The sequence below is a fragment of the Octopus sinensis genome, linkage group LG2 (assembly GCF_006345805.1).
Source record: "Octopus sinensis linkage group LG2, ASM634580v1, whole genome shotgun sequence".
Lineage (NCBI taxonomy): Eukaryota > Metazoa > Mollusca > Cephalopoda > Octopoda > Octopodidae > Octopus > Octopus sinensis.
The window spans coordinates 76,063,950-76,083,478 of record NC_042998.1 but is presented as its reverse complement, the minus strand read 5'-3'; the positions used below and the strand labels follow the sequence as shown (position 1 = coordinate 76,083,478).

At 35.5% G+C, this 19,529-nt stretch overlaps 1 protein-coding gene across 1 annotated transcript in view; it reads right to left on the bottom strand.

The window, feature by feature from the left end:
- Window positions 1–14,013, bottom strand: part of LOC115224325 (growth factor receptor-bound protein 2) — a 73,673-nt gene extending 59,660 nt beyond the window's left edge. The window contains exon 1 of the mRNA XM_029795185.2: window positions 13,405–14,013. Within this exon, the coding sequence (XP_029651045.1) occupies window positions 13,405–13,491 (87 nt within the window). The 5' untranslated portion in view covers window positions 13,492–14,013. The remainder of the gene's footprint in view (window positions 1–13,404) is intronic.
- Between the last annotated feature and the right edge of the window lie 5,516 nt (window positions 14,014–19,529).

Genomic DNA, 19,529 nt, shown 5'->3' with positions numbered 1-19,529 from the left:
ATAGTATTATCTACACTTGTACAACCAGTTTGCCCACATCACACAGATGACTGAATTTACTTCTATTTCATATCATCTCAATGATTTGCTCCTCAAGAAATATCCTTTTCTTTATAGATAAGTTGTACAAGTGTATGAAACAAGATTTCTTCATATGACGTTTTCATCCTGAAATTCCAACCTTTTAAGTTTGATAAAAATCTAAGATTAGAACCAGCCTCTTGTGATTTAAATATTTCTAACCAGAGTATTTAGAATGAGTAGTAGCTAACAAACAGCAATATGCTAACAAGGTTTGGAGTTTGTGCAAGACAGCCACAGTAATTGCTCATGATGTTAGTTTTACATTTCATGCATATACATTAGTTTGTAAACCATATGCCCAAGATCAACACCAATTTGTTGCAAATATATAGATGCATATCTACAAAGTTTTATTGATTTAGACCAGAACCTTTCCTTCAAGCCCTATCAATTTTCAAATGTCAGGTAGTGTACAAAAAAATATAGCTCCATTAAAAATCATATCAATTTCAAGAATTAAAAATCAATAAAATTAGTCCAAATAATTGGAGGGGGAGGGGGTAAATTGTTTCAATTAGTGAATGAGAAATACATGATACATCAAAGATGAAATATATTTGTTTGGCTTCAGATATAATACTAAAGTTCATAGATATTACCTTATATCAATAAAGGCCTATGCAAAGTATGGGTAAATATTAATTCAAAAGAACTGCTCTATTGTTGTTTAACAGCAATTAATATTAATTTTTTTTACATAGTTTTTTTTTAATATTTTACCGAAAGAGGAAGCTATGCACCTATAACCATTTTTTCAGTTTCCCTCAGGCTGAATGCCTGCAATGAGGAGGGCAGTAAGAGGTTCAAGTGTTGGTATTAAACTGGCTGACAGATTAAGTCTACTACCCAAGAACAAGAAAGGCTTCTCTGGCAGGCTTCCCCACAATTTCAACTAAATTTCACTCACATGGTTTTGGCCAACTTGAAGCTATGGTAAAAAATATTTGCTCAAAATGTAGCAGTGAGTTTGAACACAACATATAGTTGCAAACTGAAATTCTTAATGACATCTGAATTATACTAGAAGCTTGTCTTTATGAATTTAGATAACAAAACTAAATAAGCAATGTAAAAGTTACAGTTAAGAAACTAAATTAAATTATTTATCATCATTTTACATTTGCTTTCAATGCAAGCATGGCCTGGATAGAGCATTACTTTCCAAATCAGTTCTTATTCAGAGTTGACCACAACTTGCTCATATATTATTTTAACACAGTTCCCATGACTGAATACTTTTTCTGTACAGGGTGCATTTTACTGTTGCACTAGTATGAGAAATGTGTGGGGTGGGGTGATAGGATACAGTGACTAGAAGATGATAAATAGATAAAAGAAAGTGCAATGAATAGGCACCAATCATCAGGGTTTTTTCCCCATTTCCTTTGCTCTTTGTTCTTGCACACTACATCTCATGTCTCTTATATGCAGTTTTTCTCTCAACTCATTGATACTTTACCATTCATGCACACTAACATTGTACATCCATGCTTCTTTACTTTCTTGTCTTCATAAATTCTCTGCATTCCAGGCCCACAGTTTGCTATTGTACAGCATTGCACAATCTGTTTTACATTCTGAAGGAGAAGCTTTTTGATGCCAGCAGAGATAATAGTTTCCTGAATTTTCTCCAGCCCACTCTTACTCTAGCTGCTACGCTTTCAGAACACCTATTCCTAGGATGCAAAAACTATCAATCAATTCTAAGAAGACAATCAAGGTATTTAAGAGAATCCATTTCCTAGATGTTCATCATGCTTACTGCTTCAATGTATGCACTATATATATATATATATATATATATATATAATGAAGAAATTAGCATAGATGAGATGCAGTTTGGATCTGTGCCAGGGAAAAGCACAACCAATGCTATCTTCCTGTTACAGCAACAGCAGGAGAAATACTTAGGCAAAAATAAACACCTGCTTCTGGCTTTTGACAGGGTCCCCCACTCCCTTATCTGGTGAGCAATGCAGAAGCCAGAGACAGATGAGTGGTTAATGAGAGCTGTACATCTTCCATGTACAGGGATGCTGTTGGTAAGGTGAGAGTCACCAATTAGTATAGCAAGGATTTTAGTGTACAAGTAGCAAGGGGTCGGTTTTTAGCCCCCTCTTGTTTATCATGATCTTCCAAGCTATAACTGAGGAATTTGAGACTGGCTACTCCTGGGAGCTCCTTCATGCTGGTGACCTTGTTTTTATTGCTGAATCACTTACCAGAAGTAGAGAAGCTTCAGGTATTGAAGCAAGGTTAGGAATCAAAGGGCCTTAGAGTTAATGTAGCAAAGACCTAAGTATTGATAGGTAGGAAAACAGATAAATTGCAGATACCTTCAGGGAGATGGCTTTGCTCAATATGTACAAAAGGTGTCAGGGGAAATTCCATAAGGTGCACCCAGTGCAAGCTATGGACACATAGAGGTGCAGCAGTATCATTCGATGACTAACAGAGAAAGTAGTCTTTACATGTAGCAGATGTACAGGTACATTAAACACCAGGAATGTACAAAAAATAGACTCCCTCATATGCCAAGGGGATCCCTAAAAGTAGTAGACAGTTTCTGTTACTTAGGTGACCAAGTTAGTAGTGGGGGTGGTTGTTCTGAAAGCATAGCTGCTAGAATAAGAATAGACTGGTGAAATTCAAAGAGCTACTGCCCCTGTTAGTAATGAAGGGCCTCTCCCTCAGAGTGAAAGGCAGATTGTACGGTGCCAGTGTATGGACAGCTATGCTATATGGCAGTGAGATATGGGCTATGACTACAGAGGATATGTAAAAACTTGAAAGAAATGAAGCCAGTATGCTTCACTGAATGGGTAATGTCAGAGTGCATATATGACAAAGTGTAAGTGTTTTGAGAGAAAAGAAAATGGGTAAATGTAGCATCAGGTGGTGTGTACAAAAGAAAAGACTGTCATGATGTGGCCATGTAATGCATACGAATGAGGACAGTTGCATCAAGAGGTGCCAAACTCTAACAGTAGAGAGAACATGGGGAAGCAGTAACCCCAAAAAGATGAAGTGGTGAGAAAGGATCTACAAATGTTAGGACTCACAAAGGGGATTACAAATCAAGACTCTTGGTGGTTTGCTGTGCTTGAAAAGACACATCAAGCTAAGTAAAAGCATGGTTGCCCTTGCAACCCTCTCCAGCTGAGCATCTCTAATCTTACGGGCTTGTAGGTGCTGGTGCCATGTAAAAAGTATCCATGCCAGTGCTGCAAAAAAGCATCCAGTACACACTTTAAAGTGGTTAACATTAGAAATGGCATCCAACTGTAGAAATCATGCCAAAACAGACATGGAGCCTGAACAGCCCTTCAGCTGGTCAGCTTCTGTCAAACCATCTAGCATGGAAAACGGATATTAAATGATAATGAAATATAATGACTACAAAATATGCATCATTTTTAAAGGTATTTTAACAGGTTTAAACCTATAAAATATTTTTCACAAAAACATTCAGCAATGAGAAAATATTCTGAAGTCCTTTATTATTGAAGTTTCAATTTCCAAATGTTCAGAAATAGACAAAATAGGTAGCACCACGAGTTACATTATAAGAGTAACTAGAAATCTGACACCAAAGAAAAAGACTATCTCCCTTTTTACCAACAACATCCATCATAAAGACTCAATACATACACAAGCCAGAAGTAAAACACCTCTACATCATCATTCACAAAATGCAGAAAAGCATAAAAAACAAATCATACACATACTTAGAACTCTTGCAAACAAACAATATATTAAGTTCCTTGAGAACAAATTATACTTATTCTGGTATAATTCTTGGTGACCCTATCAGTGCTGGTACTATGTAAAAACCACTCAGTCCACACAGTGGGGTGGCTTGTTTTAGGAAGGGGATCCAAATGTAAAAACCATGCCAAAACAGACACAGTAGCCTCGTGCAGTCTTCTACCTGGCTGGCTCCTGTCAAACTGTCTAATCCATGCCAGCATGGAAGGCAGACATTAAACAATGATGATGATGACAATAATTCTGTCTTTTTTCTCCTCTTAATCAGTTAGTGAAGAGGGGGGGGCTGTGTCAATGACTGACAAGATCTCAACTAATCCTATTAATCTAAATATACTGAGTCCTTGAAATAACCCCACAGGGAGGGTACAGTACGAATACTTGGATAAGAAACAATGTATTGGAGCAGGTGCTGTAGTAGTAGATGTAAAAGAGGTAAGAGAAAAGAAACAGTGCACCTGAGATGTCTGTGGTTGTAATGAGTTTTTGCCATCAACTAAATGACTATCCCTTGGATGAAGTCTAAAGTGTGTGTATGTGTGTGTGAGAGAGAGGGAGAGAGAGAGAAAGAGTGTATGGGGAGAGATAAACAAACAGGAGTACCATCTCAAATATTCTAAGAGTACTCCAGTGTAGTTGGGATTTAAAACTTTATGTAGAGTCAGCAACTAATACTGTCTGGCCTTGAAGAAAAAGCCAAGCCTTTGTGATATTATTGAACAATGTTATTTGTGAGGTTGTCATATGAGGTCACCAACTGTTAGGCTCAACATTTTTACTAACTTTACTTTTGCATAAAGAAAGTGGCACATAAAAACACCCAGTACACTCAGTAAAGTGGTTGAAATTAGGAGAGACATCCAGCCTTAGAAACCATGCCAAAACAGACAATTGGAGTCTGGCCAGCTTCTATCAAACTGTTCAAATAATGCCATCATGAAAAACAGACATTAAACGATGATGATGATGAGAGTGTATTGCAATACTGTTTTCTTGATATGTACTGGACTAGGTTAAAATTGCTTGATACAGGTTATGAAAGGCAAGGAAAGTGTCATTGCAAATTTGATTAGGAACAGGATTAGCTTGGATGAGAAACAGTTCAAATTTGTGCTAGGAAGAGGTACCACCAATATAATATTCCAAGTGAGACATCTGAAGAAACACTTAACTAAGAGTAAGCCCCTATACTTAGTGTTTGCAGACATGGAGGTCTTTGGCAGGATTTCTTGTTCTGTGATCTAGTGATTGCTAAAGAAACTAGGGGTAGATAAATGGTTTGTAAAGGCTGTCCAAGTTATGCACAAGGGTATACAGTCAGCGAAGCAACTCAGCAAAGAGTTCTGTAATTCAATTTAGTATGCCAGTATAGGTCCATTAGAACTCGGTCCCCCCACCCCCACCAATTTATTCTAGTCATCCAAACCATAACAGAAGAGTTTAAGACTGGTTGTCTGTGGGAACACAGTCCTCTAGCTCATAAAATAAGTGTTTAAAACCAGCTCTCTATGATGGTAACCTAGTTCTCAAGGGTAAATTAGAAGAAATTCCAGACATGGAAACAAAACTTGAAATTGAGATGTAAATTTAGTAAAGACCAAAGTTCCAGTAAGTAGGAGAGATGAAACCTGTTACTATTAAGAAAATGACTATGCTCAATATGTAGAAAGGGAGAAGAGAAAAATTCCATACAGTGCATCCAGTGTAGACGAAAGACACGCAAGAGATATAATGGGATCACAGGCTAAGAGAGAAGGTAAACTTCATATGCAGTAGGTGCATAAGGCAATAAGCACCAAGAGCACATGTGAAACAGATTCTCCCAAAATGTTTGGAAGACTCCCTAGTTGTTGATTGCTTCTGTTACATAGGTAACCTAATTAGTAGTGGAAGTAAGTACAACAAAAACATAGCAGCCAGAGTAAGAATGGGTTAGAAAAATTTAGCAAACTATTACTTCTAGTAGCAACATAGGGCTTCTCCTTCAAAGTGATAGGCAAACTGTATGATGCTTGTGTACAAAGTGTGATACTGCATAGTAGTAGGTCTTGACTCTAGAGGACTTGTCAACACTAGAAAGAAAAAAAGCAAGCATTTTCTCCTGGATGTATAATGTCAGTGTGCAACAACAACAGAATACAAATGAGCTGAGAGTAAAACTGGATATTAGAGGAATTAAATGTAGTGTGCAAAAGAAAAGAGTGTGTTGATACAGACATGGGATATATATGGGGGATGGGAGTTGTATCTAGAAATTCTGAGTGGAAGATAGAGACTGAGAAATTCTTGGGATGAAGAGTAATTTCAGCATGTTGCAGATCTTGAAAGTGATGACAAAAAAACCAAGATAATTGGTAACATACAGTTCTGGAAAGGATCCAACTAGGCTACAGTATATGTATCTACATCTGTGCCTTTCACCCATTTTGCACCTGCTCATCTCCTTGTTTCCCACTTGCCACTCTTACTATAAGCATCTTGATTTTACATCCTTCCTACACTCATACTGTTGACTATTATTTCTACAGCAATCCATCGCTTCCTTACTCTCTCTCTCCCTCACACACACAAAATAGCTGAAGTTACTGCATACAGTCATATAACTCCACTAACCTCAAACACAGTCCAATGTACATCAAAAGAGGACCAGCAACAGTCATGTTCTAACCAAGTCCATCATACTTGCCTCTACTGTGGTAACCACCAGAATCTATAGGCATACAGAAATACACTAGACAGCAGAGAGACTCTATGTCCTGACTGCCATACTGCTCAGTTGAGTTAAAAATTACAAAAATGTCTCTTTATTAATTAATGTCTATAATTATAAAAAAAAGAAAAAAAATTGAATGTTCATTATTTTCAAATACACCAGGAAATAAATCTCCTAGCCTAAAAATACCATCAACAAATTAGCAAAAGATTTGAAGTAGATTTTTTTTTTAACTGGTAACATAAGTGCAACTGAGCCAATTAAGAACCATGGAACTAGTTACTGATACCAGTGTAAGTAAATGTTATCTTTAAAATAAGGTCATTGTATCTGCTATGACACTGATAATTAGTAGGCAGACTAAATTCTCTCCTATTATACTTTTTACTATTCTTATCCTCTAACAGAGTAATGGTCACATTCTTTTAATCATTTTAATTAGCCCATTGTATATAGAGATTTATAATTCAGATGCATCTATTCTTCACACATGTATACACACTGTGATAAATTTGTCATTTCTACTTTCATTTGTTAGATTGAACAATGGTCAAGATCTAACATAGCTATGAGATTTTTGTATTGCAAATAGTTACTATGGTGGGCGCATACTGTTATGATTAAATAGTTGATACACATGTTTCCAGTGGTTTGAACCAACTTGCAGAATACACTTTAGGTGATGAACAAAAGTCTTTCATTGAAAATTAAATTTTGATATAAATGAAACATAATGATGATTCCCACTTCCTTAAATTGTCTATTTTCAAACAGTGACTAACATTCAAAATTTTCATTTCAAGAATGTGATTATTTGTTATTTATCAACACATTCTAAAGTATTTCTGATTTATAAAATCTTTTGTAGCCTATGATATATTAGAATAAATGGTTCAAAAGTATCTCTTCTTTTATGCAAAGAAAATGAGAGGGAACTATAAAGAAAAAGATTCTACAATAAGTAGCAGGCTGCAACTAGTAGAGATACTCTTCTGAAAGAAATGAAGGGTGAGAGACTAAAAAAAAGACAACTGGCTAAAACAGTACAAAGCTAAAATAATGTAAAGTGTTCTGCTCCAAGTCACAACATGTCTTCTTTCTCGATGACCAATAAACAGATAATTCAAAATTGGTGCTAGGCACTATTGCTCTGTCTGCTTCTTCTGTTTACTATTTCTTTGTTCTTCACAAGAATTCCAACTTTCCATTTTACCTTCACTTGAGGTATTCATTCTTTCTCTTTTCTTCCACCAATTCTTAGTTTCTTACCTCTTCATATATCCTGCCTCACACACTTCTCACCCTCTCTTTCTTTTAGCATTTGCCTATCACTCCCCATTATTTACTTGCCCACATTTCAAGCAACAACACTTTCTTCCTCATTCTCAGACAAAAGCTAAGGACTGATATGTTAAATTCAACTCCTCACAGCAACTGAACTTATCAAATTCAACCTAAATGTTACTAACAAAACAGACCATCACCAGTTTCTTTGAATTTCCAATGCTACCTTACTGTAAAACTTAACCTGTTCTATATAAGGATAAGGCTAATATGCAGACATTATCAATGTGATGGTGGACCTTTGCATGTGAAAGCCATTGAACATTGTAATTGGGATTTTTGGTCTAAAAAAAAAAAAGCTAAAAATAATGTTTATGTGTTTATGCTTATGTGTTCAGTATAGCAGTGGGGCATAAAACATCAACATGAAAAAACAGAGCTGAATACTTTAGCACTGCTTTTGGCCAATTTTGGATTTAACAAATCAGTTATCAATAAAAACTTGAATAAAGGATATACAGACATTCCTAAAAAGTCACCCAACACAATATTGACTAAACATCTCGTGTAACCAGCTGGTGATCCCCACCCATACACAAGTCCATCAATTTATATATAGCCATTTACAGTTTTAATAATTGTTTCTACATACACACAAAACCAGAAATTTGAGGGAGACAATTGATAAAAATAAATACCATTAACTGACTGGTACTTCATTTTGTTGATTTTGAAAGGGTGAAAAGCAGTTTGAATTCAGAATATTAACCTTTTAGCATTCAGAGTACTCTGTCAAAGGCAATATTTATTTGATTGATTGATTGATTCTAGTTTCAGCTCATGAGCTGTGGCCATGCTGGGGCACCGCCATTTATTCATATTGTTTTGAAATAATCATGCATTATCTCAGAGCTTTGAGATTTTGATGATGTGATTGTCTAGTTTCAGAATGCCAGTGTAGAATAGGTGTGAGAGATCAGATCTGACCAGTTTGAACATAAAACAGATGTATATTTGGGCTGGTTATGACCTGTTTAAACGTTAAAGGGTTAAAATGTTGAAGCACCAGGAGAAATACCACAAGGTATTTCTTCTGGTACTTCAAGTGTGTCTCTCTAACACCCTTTTGATCCAAGAAGCTGTAAAAATAAAGTTTAGAAGATGGAAGTGAGACCTAAACAATCTACCATATGAGAAAACAGAGTTGAACACTTTCAACTTTTGCATTGTTTATGATCAACTGGTGGTGGTGGTGAGGTGTCTCACAAGGAGGTACTACACTCACCCATAACCCTAAATCTGACAATAATAATTCTGTCTACTATAGGCACATAACCTGAAATTTTGAGGGAAGGGGCTAGTCAATTACATCAACACCAGTGTTTGATGGGTGCATATTTTATCGACCCTAAAAGGGTGAAAGGCAAATTCAACCCCAGCAGCATTTGAACTCAGAATGTAAAGCTGGAAGAAATGTTACTAAACACTTTTTCTAGTATGCTAATGAGTCTGCCAGCATGCTGCCTAATAATAATAAACGATGATGATGATGATGATGATGATGATGAATCCTTTCTACTGGATGCACAAGGCCTCAAATTTGGGGGAAGGGATTAAGTCAATTACATTGACCCCAGTATGCAATTAGTACTTAATTTATTGACCCTGAAAGGATGAAAGGTGAAGTTGATCTCTGCAGAATTTGAACTCAGAATGTAGCAGCAGATGAAATACTGCTAAGCATCTTGCCTGACGTGCTAACGATTCTACCAGCTCACCACATTATATAATAATTATAATCTTTTCTACTCTAAGCAGAAGGCCCGACATTTTTTGGGGGGTGGGGGGGGTAAGTCGATTAAATCGACCTCATTATGCAACTGGTACTTAATTTATTGACCCTGAAAAGATGAAAGGCAAAGTAGACCTCGGCAGAATTTGAACTCAGAACATAAAGACAGATGAAATACTGGTAAGTATTTTGCCCCATGTGCTAACATTTCTGCCAGTTCATCATCTTTAATAATAATAATCCATTCTACTGTAGGTACAAGGCCTGAAATTTTTGAGGGACAGAGTTAGCTAATTACATCAACCCCAGTGCTCGACTGGTACTTGCTTTATAGACCTCCAAAAGGTTGAAAGGTAAAGTCAACCTTAGTGGAATTTGAACTCAGAATGTCAGGAGCCAGAAGAAATACCATTCACCATTTTGTCCAGTGTGCTAATGAGCCTGCCAACTCACCTGATGATAATTCTTTCATCAACCCTCAGCACTTGGTACTTATTTTATCAAATCTGAAAGGATGAAAGCAAAGTTGACCTTGGTAGCATTTGAACTCAGGACATAAAGACAGATGGAATGTTGCTAAGCATTTTGTCTAGCATAAAGTTTGCCAGCTTGCCAATAATAATAATAATAATAATAATAATAATAATAATAATAATAATAATGGCTTGAAATTTTGGCACAAAGCCAGTAATTTTGGGGGAGGGGTTAAGTCGATTAGATTGACCCCAGTGTTCAACAGGTACTTATTTTATCAACCCCAAAAGAATAAAAGGCAAAACCAATCTTGGTGGAATTTGAATTCAGAATGTGAAGACAGACAAAATGCCATGAAACGTTTTGCTTAGTGCTAATGATTCTGACAACTCACCACCTTCATAATAATAATAATAATAAGCTTAGCACCACAAATTTGCAGAGAAGGATCAACTAAATTGAGACCAATACATAATTGGTATTTATTTTAATTAATGTTAGCTGATGAAAGGTGGCCCTAGTACCATTCCTAACCTCAGCAGGATTTGAACTCAGAACACAAATACTAATCACATAGCATTTAATCCCATATCTATACCACTCCAGTGTTTTAACTTCCACAACACTACAAACTTATGGAGACATGGAAATATAAAATGCTGCAATATATAGATTGAACAGGATTTGTATTGAGAACAGAGAATGATGAAATTACATATCTAAACCAGCACTTCACTGTTTCCTCCAATAAAGGAGGGTGTGTGTGTGTGTGCGTACTGTGAGAAAGAGCTTGACCAGTAATATGTTGACGAGAGGTTGGAAGTTAAAATTTCTTTTGCCATTTAACAAATACCAGCACTCCAAACAGACAGAAAATCAGTTAAGAATTTCGGTGCAAGGATAAATTTAAAATCTTGTATCTTTGAGCATGTGTAAAATTTGATAAGCTCCAAAGGGTGAAAATTCAAATTAGAAAACATCTCAAATATGTATTCAGTGAGATGTTATGAGTTTAAGAAATTTAATCTATTACAGAGCATTTTTATAGGTTTTCTACAGGAAAATCTCTGTTTACGTTAACATCATCGTATGAACCAACTCAAATTAAAAGGGTAACTGAAGTTTCACCAACCAAGTGGAATATTTTAGCAGCAGAAAATGAAAAAATTAACCATTATTATTGTAAAGTTCACTAACAGTTAACCCTCAATATTTACAGGAACCTTTGTTACAAAATATATTTCAATAGCCAATAAAGATTACATTACATTTAACATTAGTGCAAATTTTTGTGCAATTAATATTTGAATCTTCTTGTTTGAAAGGTGCATCTAAATTAATAAATATATGGAAATTGGTAAAATCTAGTGTAAATTATGCGATCCACAATTGAAAGAGATATAACAAATGTTCTTTTTGACATTACAAAGATTGCATTGACTCACGATTACAGTCTGAATTTGTGGAAAGGAAATAAACTAAACTTTCAAAACCAATGCATTTCTACCCAAATAACGTCTGCCAGATATTCCTGAAAACTACCAATTCCCTAACAACACAAGTAAAAATCTTTAAAATCTGACAACTTTAGTATCACAAACAGAAAACTAGGAATGAGGAAGACTGACTCCTATTTTTCTTGAGTATCTATTGTTATATATCATAAAGGTATCCGATACTGTTGAAGTCGACAACAAGTGGAATATATAAAAATGATATCTAAGGCTGTAAAAGACATAGAAATATCATTTCTGTTATTTCGAAATGTAAAAAATTCAAGTTACCGGTGTACTTAAAAGTTGCGTTATAAAATGTGTAAAAGTATGTCAAAACTGGAATAATTAAACTGTTGAAGAATCTATCCAGGGGTTTTACTTTAACATAGTTACGACGAATGGCTGGTAAGGAAGATGTTTTTTGGTTCCTGTAGGGATGGTAGAATGAAAATAACAGACATCATGACAAGAACATGGTACACAGAAATACTGTTCTTCATAAGATTATACAAATCAATAAGTTCTATAACAAAATAATGCGGATATAATGTAATATTATATAAGGGAAAATAGTGAAACTAGGTTGTATAATTGGACAAATTCCACGTGGATGATGGAACTGGATGGAAATCTCCATGGATCTGAAAGTTAAGAATGCATTGCCCTTATATTCTGCGTGTTCCATGTCAAAATTTATTATGTTGTTGTATTTCCTGTGGAGCCAACAGGTCTGGGTTTTTCCATCATAACACATTCGCCATTTGGTTAATTAAATTTAACAATTCTTTCTAGAAACTATTACAATACGAAATAAGAGACCGATACATGGTATAATGGTGGAATGTAGATGATAAGTGGAATAAATATTATGAGGCTTAAATATAACATTAAGTTGTTAATAAGAGCAGAGTGGGATAATTTAGGACATCTGCCTGGTTTTGAATATCTTACTAGAGAATAAGATAATTCGAAATATACCTAAATACGGAGGAAGGAACACCTACAGAGAGAAAAATCATGAAATACACTCAACAAGATATCATCTTTCCACAGCCTTTTCGCCTACTGAATAAGTGTCTGAAATATTTTACTTGTAGCAACTAGGAAACAGAAACCGAATACATTTGGTTGCTATAGGAAATATATCGTCATATTAGTCTATCAGAAATAATTTACGTGCACCTATAAAACAATAAGAAATTTAAAATTAATTTCCAATTATAATTTATCGTAAGACTTTACAACCTACTGTTTATATATATATATATATACACACACACACATACACAAGTTCTACATGAAATTATTTTGTCTTAAATATCATTATTCTATTTTCTCGAAGACACTATAATATCCAATTCCTGTGTATTTACTCAAACACCCAGTCTCCAGCAACACAACCGTGATAATAAGAATATAATTTCTTTCTATTTTATTGTAATTTACGACTGCAAAAATGCTTCGTCAATATTTCGCGTAGATACAGGAAGGTGATCAATGTTTATTTTTAAGACGGGGCACCTTGTTTATTGATGAGCGTGGTAATGTTGTTTTATGACACACGCAACCTGTTTATGATTTGTGAATTTAACAAATGACGATACTATATTATATTACATTGTATTATATTTACGTGTGTTCTGTTTAGAAGCAATATAAAGACATGAACAATACAATGGTTGTTTGTAATATAGAGGTAGGTTTAATGGATTTCTAAATCGAGGACAAACAGATACATAACAGTCATTTAGCCATGAACATAATAAAAAAAAAATCACCGATTATTGTCCTACCTGGAGATAATCTCCTCGTTTGAAACTCAGTTCATCCGGGGACGACGCGTGGAAATCATGCTTTCCTATTGCTTCGATAACATCCATATTGCTGTCCGAAGTAGAAAACGGCTGAAATCCGATTGTTGGAACAAGAAAATATGAAAAGCCAAAAAAAAAAAAGACCCTGGTAGCAAGAGGAAGACTAACTTAATTAACAATGGAATTAAACTCTCATCAATAGACAAGTTATTTTAAGGCAGACGGAACGAGGTGATGGCGACGAGAGGTTGTCTTCACACTTGGTTTATCGTGCCCACTCCTTTCCGTTAAAGGATGGTAAGAGATTTTTAATATAATAAATGGTGAGGAGGCAGGAAGGAGTGTGTTATCGCCGAATGTAAGGGAGACAAAAACGAGAAGTACAAGCAGAGGATTTCAGTGGTAAACCTTCAGAGGCGCGACACCAATATTTTTACGAAAATGTATAAAGAAAATAAATGAATTTCTCTTATTTTGATTGTGCAACGTTACAGATTGCTAGAGAAAGAAACAAGAAGAGTTAAAGACTTGATATTAATATGACTGACATCAGTAGAAGGAAGTGACCTAGTCATTCTCATAGTTTCACTCACACTCCTTCCTCAACCTACAGTTGTCTTTCACTTTATTTATTTATTATTTCGTGTAAATAGTGTTAAGTATCGGCAGAAAACGGAAAGGGGAATGTGGACTGACTTTACAGTGCCACTAGAGCTACTTGCTATTAGTCTGTTTAATGTGACTGCAAATCAGCGGTAATACTGTTGAAAAGACGAGAAAGAAATTAGTCAGTTGTTAGAGCTGCTTCAAACTTAAAGCTGCAACGTGTAGAGGGGAGAGGTTTCGTGACCTTAACTGACTACTGCTTGCATGTAAAATTATTGTTTGTCAGTGTCATGATACCGAAAGAAAACCCGGAAGTTTAGAGTAATATGACACTTAGAAAAACTTTACAGTGATGTGTGAGTGCTGTAAAATCTTAGTCAAACAACTGTGTTGCTAGCTTTTGTTAATGTCTCTGAACATCAATGTTTCTTAATGGGGAAAAATTACTCGGGAGAAAGGCTAAAAGTAATACTGAAGTTTGTTACTCAACATTGATGTTGAGAATCGAACAAATTCTTTCTGAATAATTTCATAACTTCTGAAGTTTTTCTTTAAATATATTTTTTTAATCTGGTAACAGCACAAAAAAAAAAAAAAAGGCAGAATTTTGGCTAGGAAAATGTCACAATTCATTTAAATGCCATAAATGATAGAGGAACGAAACAAATTATACATTCTAAGTCATTTGTTTTACTGCCAACACATCCACAGTACACCATAACAATTTACTCGTTTGGGAAAACAACAAAAACCTAACAAATCAAGCAAATGTTTGACTTTTGGGGGGATCTTTCATTTACTCCTAAAAGTTTATGGAATTATTGAAGTACATTACAAAATTTTTTTTAGCTGGATTTACTTTACCAACTGAAATAATTTTAAAAATATAATTTTGATTTTGTGTCAGTTAAAAACTTATTTGAAATAATCTAACTTCTTTTGTAAGTGGCTTTTTTCTTTTTTTTGGTCTAGGTGGCGGATTGGCAGAGTTAGTAGAACATCAGATACAATGTTTTGTGGTTTTTGTTCAGGCTCTTTACATTCTGAATTCAACTTAGTCCTTCATCCCTCACAATGAACACTGGAGTTGATGTTATAAACTTAGCTGCTGCCAGGGAGGCTGGACCTGTACCCATGATTATCAGAGATCTCCTAGGATTGATGCTGTTAATATTCTTCTTGAACTGTTACATATCAACTACAGAAAAGAAATTCTAGAGGGTTGACATTCTGAGAAGGAAAAAGTGGGCATTGTGATTAGTTCAGGGTCTGGATGGGGGAATAAAAATATAGGTATTGAAAGATGGATTGACTAGTGAGTTAGGATTGCCTGAACAGAGCAAAGATAGAGGGCAGCGTGTATGTGGCAGGAAGCAGTTTGAGATGTTTGTCTGTATATAGCACACACACACCCCCGCCAAATACATGTGATAGAGGGGATACTCCATAATGTGTCCAATTTTTTTCTTTTTTTATTTTGTAGATGGTTAGTAGTTGAATATGGATGAAGTGTTTTATCTCTCCAAAAAGGAAGGGCAGTATTTCTTTTACCTTTTTTACCTTGTTGAAGATGTGTGTTCACTGGGAGAAATCTTCAATGACTGTATTTGAAAAGATCATGAAGGTTCTAGTTGTATGTTATTTACATTTGTGAGATACAATATCTTTTTTTAATTTTTTTTTTACATATGCAATGATTCTTTTTACTGTTAAAGGAGATCAGAATGTCAAGGGCCATTGGACTCAGTGACTCAACATTTTCATTGTTTCCAATGTTTTAACATAGGTGTAAATGAATTGATCAATAATAATTCCAATTATTAACTTTTGTAAAACCAATACCAAGAATTATCAAAACAAAAGTAAAACCCCAAAACTTGTTTGATTTTATCCAATCCTTTTAGAAGATATGGGATCAGTTATGAACCTTAACTTTCTTAGATCTAAGATTTTTAACCAGTTAATGCAACTATTAAATATTCCTAAAAATAAATTCCTATTATGTTTGGGCTCATTTAAATTGTAATTAAAACGAGGTCATGTGAAACAAATTAGAAATATAGATGAAGTCAATGACGTCAAGAAAATCAATAAAAATTATCCAAAACTAGCATGTTTGTTCACACACAGTTTTAAGCTTATTCACGTTGTTTTCAATTGTTTCTATTAGCTTTGAGATTTTGGAAGTGAGACTTAAAGGTCTATAGTTAGTAAAGTCAGAAAGTTTTTTTTTTAGTGGGGATGAGACATCCAGTAACATTTGGATCTCAAATCCAACAGAAACTCTTTAACAGAGTTCCTTGTTCTTTAATCTCATAGTCACTAAGGAAGCTTGGGGTAGATAACTTGTGAGAGCTGTACAAGACATATATGAAAGAGTGATCTGCAAGATGACAGAAATGAATATAGCAATACATTTAATATAAAAGCAGGGGTCTACCAAGACTCACTTCTCAGCTACCTTCTGTTTATCATACTCCTCCTGACTATAACAGAAAAGATTGAGATTGATTGACAACAGGACCTCTTACTAACAAGTGACCTAGTTGCAGTAGAATTACAGAAATTCCAGATGTGGAAGCAGGGTTTAAAATCAAGAGACCCCAAGGAGAACTTAGCAAAGACTAAAGTTTTAGTAAGTAGGAAAGAAGACAGAACCCCAGTACCATGCTGAAAGGGAGTAAGTAGATGAGATATACACTGTAGTATGTTTCCAAAAGATTAGAATAGAGTTCTGTTGAGGAATACAGAGAAATTAAAGAATTCAGAGAAGGTAAGGATTAGTTCTGCAACCTACTGTTTGAGGATGATGGAATGAGCACATCTAAAAAAGTTGCTTTGTTGGGTGAAAGTATTCAAAGGGCACTGTCCATACAAGGAAGAGAGTTTGGAATTACTGTTGTGTGCCCTGTGGAATCCAAGATAAAGTGGTTAACCTGTTTAGAAGCTTTTGAAGTGGGAGTACTGCTAAAAGAACCATCTTGGGTGGTAGCTAAAAGGTAGGAAGATTGTACAAAGTTGGTGAAGAGCCTTTTGACTAAAAAGTTTAGTCTTCTCTATAAATAAACTTGCTTCTATTTGTAAATATACCCAATCACCATGTAGACCCAACCGATAACTGTAAATACCTGGAATAGTCTGATAACAATTTTGTTAGCCCTAGCTGTAGACCACAACAAAATGTTTAATACAGCTAAGTTACAGTTGTAAGTTCAATATCTCCCAGGAGTGTAGTAAGAAGCTTCTGCTTGACTAATTTTCTAGAAGATACATTCTATGATGATAAGCGTGATGTAGTTCATCATACTTTTTCCTTAACCATGATATGTTGTGCTCTTTATAGTGAATGTTTCTATTAGCCACCCTGTTACCAGTTATTTCCGAGAAACTGCTTTTGCTTCTTATGTTTCCCTCAATTCCCATTCATCACTGCCTTAGAAGAGTAAGTGCAGCACCGTAGACATTATTTTTACCTTGGCCACCCTCTGAGACTACTGGGAGAACATTATCATCAAACCATAGGCTTGTAGTGAGGCACAAGAAGGCAGTACCATTTTGAATGAGATCTCGCTGGTAGCCATTGCCATGTGTGAGACAAGGACGAGATCTCACCTGCAACTATTTGCCATGCGCAAGACGACAATGCGATTCTCACTGGCAACCAATATTTAAACAAGAAATGATGACATTCACTCTCTCACTCCTTCTCATGCGTATGCTGAGAAATACTGCATAGTCAGCAGCTCACAGTGGACTCTTGTCCCGCTCTGACTCCACATGCTTATCTCCAGAGGTAATGACCCTCACGTGTACAGAGTTAAGACAAACCATGCGCTGATATATAGATGGCGGCGAGCTGGCAGAAATGTTAGCACGCCGGCCAAAATGCTTAGCAGTATTTCGTCTGCCGCTACGTTCTGAGTTCAAATTCCACCGAGATCGACTTTGCCTTTCATCCTTTCGGGGTCGATAAATTAAGTACCAGTTACGCACTGGGGTCGATATAATCGACTTAATTCGTTTGTCTGTCCTTGTTTGTACTCTCTGTGTTTAGCCCCTTGTGGGTAGTAAAGAAATAGATATATAGATGGTCACTCAGAGTGAACCACATGAATGAGAACTCTGTAAATAAACAGCTATTGAATTGTACTCCACTTGTGAACTTCTTCATGTTCCAGATCTTTGAAACAACAAAAATGGAATGGAAGGTTTATGATACCTGTGGAGTATCATAAAACTTCCATTCCATTATAGGCTTGATCTGGATACTTGCAAACGAATGGACTTCTCTAAAGGGACCCAAGGACCAAGCAGGTGTATAAAACAAGGTGCCTGACTGCCTCATCTATGACAAAAAAAAAACTGTTTGATGGGCTTCTGTATAGTTTTTATATCTCTTGCCGAGTAACAGTATTATTGATTACACAACAGAACAGCAGTAATTTACAATTTTAAAATTAGGAACTGTTAATTGTATTTATGTCACTAGAAAATAATTCATTAGTCACTCAGTATTAGTGGGATAGGCTATTCTACTACCAATGAGTATAATTGATGTCATGGTCTTTTATCTCAAATTGATGCTTGTAATATTTATAGCATTTGCATTTAATTCCTAGTAGTTAATTCATAACTATGATTATGTTTCTAGACAGTGAATTCTCACTGACAAAGGGCGCAATTTTATAGGATGCCATTAGTTTATAGTTTAAAATTAATGATTAATGGGAAAGGTTAGTAAGGTTAATATGGATATTGAAGAAACCAGAAAGAGATGGTTAATCTTATTTTTTATTTATGTGCCCTTTTTCAAGCCAAGCCAGGCTCATGGGCCCAGTTTCTGTGGCGTATGTGTTCCCCACCAGCTGGACGGAATGCCAGTCCATTGCAGCGTTACTCAAGAAACAGGAAGAAAGAGTGAGAGAAAGTTGGGTCGAAAGAGTACAACAGGGGTTGCCACCACCCCCTGCCAGAGCCTCATGGAGCTTTAGGTGTTTTCACTCAATAAACACACACAACGCCCAGTCTGGGAATCGAAACCGCGATCCTCCAACTGTGAGTCCACTGCCCTAACCACTGGGCCATTGCGCCTCCATTAATCTTATAGTTTCACTTAAAAATTGATTTAGTGGATACCTAACATGCAAATTTAATCATTCATATTTACAAAGATAATACAAAACAAAGAAATATTTATTTATCCATAGGTAGTGGATAACAATGAGTGTCATATGAAGAAGGTAACTTCATGTTAGTTAAGACTACAAGATAGTTTTGGTTCCAGGTCATAACTATTTCACTCACATCACTAATTATTATCCTCCTTGTCATCATTTTCCATGCTAGCATGTGTTGGACAGGTTGTTGCCACTCTTTTACATGAACTGGAATACTATATCTCACTTTTTGTGTTGTATTGTATTAGGAAGACTGGATGCCTTCCTAATACTAACCACATTAAAGGATGGCGAGGATACATTTTTTTGTGTGGCACCAAC